Consider the following 8,029-nt stretch of genomic DNA (forward strand, 5'->3'; position numbering starts at 1 on the left):
TGGAGATGATGTTTTTATTACTAAGTATTTAAGTAAAGTATTTTATTGAACCGATAAATTGCCATTTGTAGCTATAACAGAGTTCATTGTAAAGCATTGTAAAGGGTCATTTCATTATGGTTGTTGTAGCGCTGTGCTGAAACTACTTTTCGTGGAAGTACCGTCCATGTCTGTTAATGGTTATAGCTACAGTAAAGTCTTCAGCTAGTCAGCTTGCCTTGAGATCCTTTCCATTATATCTCTAAAACAAAATGCATGCAGGTTTTTTTTTTTTTTTTTTTTTACCTCTAGGGCCAAAAGTTACATAGTGTACCTTAAGTTGTGGTAGGTGTATGATTTCTGAATTTAAGACTTAAAGGATTAGTTGTTTAATTTGCTCACCCTCTTGTCATTTCAAACCTGTATAACTTTCTTCTGTGGATCATAAAATAAGATATTTTGAGCAGAGTCTCTTTTTTTTTTTCTCATATGGAAGTCATTGAGCACCAAAACTGTTTGGTTACCAACATTCTTCAGAATATCTTATTTTATGTTTAACAGAAGGAAGGTTTGGAACAACATGAGGTGAATAAACACAGACAGTTTTTTTTCATATTTGGCTGAACGATCCCTTTAATATGGCTGTGAGGGACCGAGAAGCCAAGAACAAGGAACACAAGCTTTGCACAAAAAATGGGTCTTTATTTGAACCCAAGAAAAAAAAAAAAACTTTACAAACTCATAAATTTCTTACAACAAAAATAAAATAAACAAACAGAAAATGAGATCAAAAACAGTTAAACAAAAACCAACCAAACAAACTAAAAACTGACCTGCTCAAATTAACAAAGCAACAGCTTATAAAGGAAAGGATGGGCTCATTACAAATTAAGAGGGGAAACAATTCAACTTTACATTCAACATATAACCTTAAATAAATCAAAATCAAATCAAACAGAGATATATAGTAAATAAAGATACGGAAAGCAAAATGTAGTCAAATATCAGAAATGTACAACTAAATAAGTCAATTAATAAAGACATTAACGTTTCTTCCTCCCCCGGGCAATTCCCAGCAAATGGTATGTCCGGGCGGAACCAATAATGCTTAAGTTCTGTTCCTTCCCGGACTCTAATCCTCGTCATCACGCCAGGATTGCGGCTGCAGCGGACCATGTCTGAAGTTCATCACGGTAAACTTAAACTCTAAATAGAAACAAATATAAGTAACATATACAACGCAACTAATTTGTGTGCACTTCATTTGTGTGTGTACGTTGATACATCCACATTACCGTGGTCAATATCACTATAAAGTGCTTTTGGTGTCCTCATCAGAATCGCTCAGTCATCATGAACATAATGTAAAATAATGAAATTCTGAGGTTTTATTATAAATGGCCAAACACTTACACACATAAAAGTACAATGATACGTCTCTTGAAATGTGTTTTTCTGATTTTATACCATTTTCTTTGATTGGATGTATGTGATTTTGGCATGTCCCACACCTGCTCAGCTAACTTCAGTGAGTGTAAAAAGTGGTTAAATGACAAAATTAAAATACTTTAATTTACTTATTGTCCTCAGCAAGTTATTTAATAAAACAAGTCATTTTGATTATTTATATTTTATTTTCATAATAATATTAAGCAGTTTGCATGTGTCCCTGAAATTGCTGTCCACCCTGTCATTATGGGGTAAACGCCCCTTTAAGAAACCAACTGATGTACTCAGTGACATCCCCTCTCACATTTGGTCTTTCTTCAGTGGAGGTTAAAACATCTGCAACACACACAGTAAGTATCTACACTTATATTTACTAATTTTCATCATATTGTGTTTGTAGTTGCCTGTTGTCAAGCTTAACATGTCCACCCTGTCATTGTGAAATATTAATTAATATAAAAAACGTTTCAGACATTCTAAATAATAAACAGTGCACAGTCAGCTTCAACAGTGAATACTAACTTTAGCCAACAAATGTCCACCCTGTCACCAAGCCTTCCATGACAGGGTGGACATGGTTCATAACAGGGAGGACATTTGCAACTCCTGAAAATCAGCCTGAGCCAGGCCCCTCCTTCTATATTGGCTATATTGGGGAATTGTGAAGGCACTTTATGGTGATTTTGGCACGCGGCCGGCCACCACTCGGGCCGCCACAATGGCCCATGTATAGCATTTTCAGTGTATGCAAAAGGATGTTGCAGTTAGTCTTGCTGCATAATAGCCTGCTTGCTTTTGGACTTTTCTTATAAATTCTAGCTCATCACCTCAAATGATAAGTGAATTAATCGAATGATTGTGTTTTCTTATTTATAAGAAGAACTCTTGGAAATGTTTTGGTATGACTCGTTTGAAGTTTGCTGACTAAGATGTTGGTAGTTTCAGTGGTTGTGGGCTAGAGCACACATGGAATGGGATGGAGCATTCGTGCATTGCAGTCTGACGTTCAGTTTTAGTTTTCTGTGTTTAGATGGAGGACGCTGATTAAGATACACTTATGACAATCACAATGAGGTCTCTGCAAATCATCTTATTGTTGTTGGTTGTTCTTTGTCTCTGCAACCTTGTTGCAAGTGCAGGTTAGTGCTGTGTGTTTTCACTATTATACATTTTAGTAATTTGTGTTACAAAGTGTTATTAGTTGACCTACTTTCTTTAGACAGCGATACATTTTATTTTTTCACTTCATATTGCATCCAAAATGCCTCTTGACGGTTTAAAAACTTTATAATTGTAAATGTGGTTTACAAGAGGGTTTTTTTTTTTAACCTAAAAATTAAAAATGCTGTCATCATTCACATCCTGTATGACTTTCTTTTTTCTGAGGAACATAAAAGAAGATATTTTGAAGAATGTCTCAGTGGATATTGGACAAAATAAGGCAAAGACCACCAAAATAGTTTGTTTTGGAACATTCTTCAAAATATCTTCTTTTAAGTTCCACACAAGAAAGTTCTTAAGATGACATGAGGAACAACATAAATTTCAAATTTTTGAAACATCAGATGTAGCACTCAACTTATAATGATGAGGAATAAGCAATATTACTCATAATGATAAGAAAATAGGTGACATACCGCAGAAGGTACATTCATCTACACTGTCCAGGTGTTGGTCTTGGTGTCTCATTTAGTGCCAAGAGCACCCGATTCTTCAATGTTCTCTCACTTCTGTTTTGATAGATGCTGTGAACTGATCCAGACTGTTTCTTTGAATCATTTTTAGATGTGAGTAAATATAAAGGTGACAATTACACTATGAAGTGTCCTGCACCTCAGGCAGACGCGGTGGGTGTGAGTCTGTACAGCCGGCGTTCGGTCGAACGTGAAGTCTTCTACTACCAACTCAAAAGGGACCAATTAACTCGACTCCATAAAGACTACGAAGGACGTGTTGAAGTCAAAAATGATGAGAAGACTCTAACTATAAACATCTTTAATCTAGGACTGAAAGACACTGGGGCTTACTGGTGCACATGCGTGGTTAACTTTGAGATGATATGTAAAATGGATGATTCAGGTGTTTTTCTTTTGGTTCAAGGTGAGCGCACATTTCTGTTTTTTTTAATTGAGATTTAATTTTCAGCATGTAATTACAGGCAATTTAGAATTCACAATACCTGTAGTGGTAAGTATAATATAAGATATACATTACCGTTCAAAAGTTAGGGGTCAGTAATTTTAAAAGAAAATGATTTGATAAGTACGCTTTATGTTGATCAAAAGTGACATTAAAGATGTTTACTTTTTAACTTTGTATTCATCCAAAAAAATCTTGAAAAACTTATCATGGTTTTCACAAAAACATTATGCAGCAGTGTTTTTAACATTGATGATAATAATATTTTTTCTTGAACAGCAAATAAGCATAAAGAAAAGAAAACTGTAATTTTATATTGTAATATTTCACAATATTAATGTTTTTACTATATTTTGATCAAATAAATCCAGCCTTGGTTGAGCAAAAGAGACTTCTTTCACAAGCATCAAAATCATACCAACCCCAAGCATTTGAACAGTAGTATTTATTTTCTTATTTTTTTCCCCTGTCCTAAAGGCAGCTAGTGAGAATCTAAGAAAATGAAAATAAACAAATGCATGTTTCCTGTCAAAAAGCCTTTTCTTACCTGCCAAATTCAGTACACAAACTTAGTTTGACTTTCAGTGTAAAAGGTTTTAATGCTGGTTCGTTATAGTTTTGAAGCAAGTGATGCACAAATCTGTCCATACTGAACACTCAGTATGGGGAAAAAAAAGGTACAAATGCTGTGACTGGGACAGTACCCTTCAAAAGGGTTCTAATATGTACCATTAGGTACTAATATGTACACTTTTGGTACCAATATGTACCTTTGAGGGACTAATATGCACTCTTTAGGTAGCCTATGGTGTACCTTTTGAAAAGGTACCACCACAGTGACAGCTTTTGTATCTTGAGTGAAGTTATTTATATTTTTCTTTATAGACCCGCCAGAGATCATTCCGGCCTCTTCCAAAAGTTCAAAGTCCAATGGCATGAATGATTTACTGATATCAGTGATGGCTTTGACTTTGGCTTTGTGCTTGGAGTGTGGATGGTCCCCAAGGTGAATGTCATACACCTGTTTGTAAATCTGAAGGTCCTCAGAAACTTTGTAAATGCATTGCACACAAACTGGAAAGTGCTGATTTCAGATTTGTCAATGTGTGTATTCTCAGTTAGCTCCAGCCATATCTTTACACACTTATTGTCTATGACCAATACTTTAACCTTAATTTTGAGAGGCATTTTTCAGCAAATGTGTAAGCAAGTTTGATTGTTCCTCTATTTTTGTTCCAGATGAAGAAACTGATCAGAGGTCAGAGAGAAGAGAAAAGGTCTGGCAATGAAGTGTACGAGGGCATGACCATTCCCCGAAGGAAAGACTTTACATGATACATCCACATAAATAACAAAGTGGACAACCACATAATTTGCTGTTGCTTAGTAAATATAGTTCCACATTCAGCACACACACAATATATTCAGTGTAATGCATATTGTACTGTTTTGAATGTTGCTGTAACTCATTCAGTCCCACTGAACTACTTTTTTTGAGTTCAGTCTGATTTGAGGTTGGCTTTCTGACGTATTTGTTTAAATATAACATTCAGAGATTCAGAGAAATTAGCTCCTCTCTTCTAAATTTTTTTTAATTTTAATTTTTTTAATTCTCAGTCTTCTATTCTCTGTAAATAAGAGTTATTATGTATAAATCTACAGTTTTACATGATAGTTCAAATACTTTAACATTAAATTAGCTACTTAGCTACTTACTTCAGTTTGGGCAGTTCCTGTTTTGATTCTCTTTTACTTTAGTTGTAATCTATGGGTTCTAAATAAACATATATTTGTAACTTGTGCCTTGTGTGTAATGTAATCCACTGTGGATGTTGTTCTTAATCACCTGATGTAAATATTTTTGATAACCTCAATGTATAGCTTCAGTAATACACACTAAGGGTCCTATCTTGCACCCAGTGCAATTGACTTTGTACACTGACGCATGTATCATTCCTATTTTGCACCCGACGCACAGCAGACTTTTCCCTCCACAGACGCACGTCGGTAAATTAGGGAATGAACTTGCGCTCCCGGGGGCGGTTCAGCGAAAAGAGGAGGCGTGTTCGAGCGCAAACGTTCCCTGGTGCTATTTTGCAGTTTCAGAAAACAATTCCGCCACAGACCAGGAAAAATAAAAATAACAACAGAAAACAGGATCTGAAAATGTCCCCTTTGTTTCAGTGATGTGCTTTTATTTGACTTGTGATCTTGGTCTATCTTGGGGACTTGCAGAAGTCTGCACACTTCCTCATGTGGTGGAACACATTCGTGTCAAGACCCCTCTAGCAGAAAACGGCCGCTGCTTCAAAGAATGTCACCTCTACTCTTACATTAGTCCGTCTAAATGTACATCTCTGTACATCATCTTTATTGCACAGTCCTGTTTTTGAGTTTAACATTGTACCCGCATGGGAAATGTATGCCATCATCAAAACTCTTTTTGAAAAAGTATTTTCTGGAAAATAAGATTTTGTTTTGGAAAAAAAAGTCTATCATTTGCTGTAATGTGTACTTGTGACTGGAAACATCTAACCACACTGTAAACCCTAATAAGATGGGATGACTCAAATGATTTGAGGAAAGTTTTTTTGAGTAATGGGAAAATTCAAACTTAATTAATTGAGTTGACCTAATGTGGTCTTCTCATTGAATTAACTTAAATGTTTAAGTAAAGATAAATTAAAAGGCAAATGGACTAAACTCAAACTTTCCAGTTTATATTTTGTTGTTTACTTATTAAATAAATAAGTTTTAAATAAATTATAAATCATTAAACCAAGTTTTGTTTTTTCACATCAACAGCTTTATTAGGGTTACATTACATATCTTACCTTCTATAATATAAGTTTTTAAGTATGTTGCTAAAACACACTTTTTCTGCCTTGTTTGCCTCACATGAATCAAAAGTCAGCTGCAGTTCTTCCTTCAGTGCTGTGTAGCAAAATCAACTCAAAATGAGGGGAATCAATAATTAATAATTAATCATAATGGTTATGAGCCATTATTACCTACACATTTTAAATCGCCCAAAAAGGGAATACATAGCCCGTATATTTGTATCTCTGTATATACATAATTAACCACAAAGAATTATAATTAATCATACATATACAGACAGGCTATAGATCAAATTTAAGAATAACCTACTAAATTAATTCCACATCGAATAATCCGTTCGTCCACCGAACTGACCATACTATCTTCTTATCAACTCTCAGGGAGTATTATTGTTCTTATAAACTCTCAAGAAAGGCCATTCTTCTGGCCATGAAGCATATCTTGTTCTATAAGCATAATGTGCAAGAGAATTGCTCGCCATGTGTTTCAGCGTTTACTCCTTTCACTACAAAAGGTTCTGTTAGAATGGTAGATTCCACACAAACCGTACCAGTAAATATTCTATGTGATACAGGATCAGCAGAAACCTTTGTGTCAGAGTCTGCGTTGCCTTTTTCAGCTGATTCTTACACTGGGAGTAATGTGCTGATTAAGGGCATTGGCCTGAATGTTATGTCTGTTCCACTCAGTGACGTGCAGTGATGTCTTAAAGAGACTAGGCACTGATCTGAAAGCCAGATTACCTGATTTATTGTTTAGGCTAATAATATTTAATAACAGTAAACGTTGCGCACAAGCACGGCATATCAAGAAATGTACAAATCAGGATGTATATCGTGTACTCTCTCTCTCTCTCTCTCTCTCTCTCTCTCTCTCGGCGCTTGAGTTTGGCAGCTAGCTGTGGTGTAAAGTTAATGACGTTAGCTGCGCAAATGTCCAGTAATATCTCGATTTTAATTGGTCCACGTCTGATACAGTATAACGGAGATGTTTACGGGCATAGCATATTTACGTCCAAAGGCACAGCAGATTTGTGCTTTTTGCCGTACATGTTGAAGAATACAGGATCGAAGTGCGCGAATGCGCAACATGGGTTTTTCGCTTGTCGTCTGCAATGAATGGACAGTAAAAGCACTGCTTATTCTACCATTTGTTTTTTTATTTGATTATGCGTAACCGCTACATTTGTCATCATAACGTCTAAACAATTGGAATAACACACATATTGCATATATAAATAAGAATAAACAGTAAAAATACAAATTTATTATTTAATAAACATTTTTATTTTTGAATTTTGGCAGGGTAGGCAGTGCCTAGTTTGCCTACCCAGACCGAACGTCACTGGTTCCACTTTATAAAATTATTTTGCAATCTGTGTTGGTCCAGGGAGAAGTGAAAGTGGCTGTTCGTTTCTGCTTGCCTGTGGAAGGAATACAGGTAATTCTGGGGAATGACTTGGCTGGTGATCGTGTCTGGCGGAATGATTCACCACATCTAGTGGTTACACCATGCCCGATAATCTTGAAACCAGATGGTGATGAGAGTTTGACTTGTCCGTCAAATGTGTTACCTTCTTGTGGGATAACACGATCTATGAGTAAATCACAAGCTGAGGTAA

General features: G+C 35.7%; 1 protein-coding gene across 4 annotated transcripts; it reads left to right on the forward strand.

Moving 5' to 3' along the window:
- Window positions 1-706: 706 nt before the first annotated feature.
- On the forward strand, window positions 707-5,363 carry LOC311091940 (uncharacterized protein). 4 transcript variants are annotated; one of them, XM_084128111.1, is made up of 6 exons: window positions 707-1,172; window positions 1,750-1,778; window positions 2,459-2,567; window positions 3,214-3,528; window positions 4,453-4,573; window positions 4,807-5,363. In XM_084128111.1, the coding sequence occupies exons 3-6, from the start codon at window positions 2,486-2,488 to the stop codon at window positions 4,808-4,810; spliced, it is 522 nt and encodes a 173-aa protein (XP_083984237.1). In that variant the 5' UTR covers window positions 707-1,172; window positions 1,750-1,778; window positions 2,459-2,485; the 3' UTR covers window positions 4,811-5,363. The 4 variants fall into 4 exon arrangements, with proteins under 4 accessions (XP_083984237.1, XP_083984236.1, XP_083984235.1 ...); XM_084128110.1 differs by lacking the exon at window positions 1,750-1,778; XM_084128109.1 differs by lacking the exon at window positions 1,750-1,778 and having other exon boundaries at window positions 1,104-1,172; window positions 2,445-2,567.
- The last annotated feature ends 2,666 nt before the right edge of the window (window positions 5,364-8,029 follow it).

The sequence above is a fragment of the Abramis brama genome, assembly GCF_963993115.1.
Source record: "Abramis brama genome assembly, chromosome: 11".
In the NCBI taxonomy this organism is placed as follows: domain Eukaryota; kingdom Metazoa; phylum Chordata; class Actinopteri; order Cypriniformes; family Leuciscidae; genus Abramis; species Abramis brama.

What these genes read in the sequence shown, in the direction of transcription:
- LOC311091940 (XM_084128111.1), top strand. Translation starts at nt 2,486, where the DNA reads ATGACAATCACAATGAGGTCTCTGCAAATCATCTTATTGTTGTTGGTT. An exon ending in CAACCTTGTTGCAAGTGCAG is followed by an intron (nt 2,568 to 3,213) that starts GTTAGTGCTGTG and finishes AATCATTTTTAG; the next exon opens with ATGTGAGTAAATATAAAGGT. An exon ending in TGTTTTTCTTTTGGTTCAAG is followed by an intron (nt 3,529 to 4,452) that starts GTGAGCGCACAT and finishes TTTTCTTTATAG; the next exon opens with ACCCGCCAGAGATCATTCCG.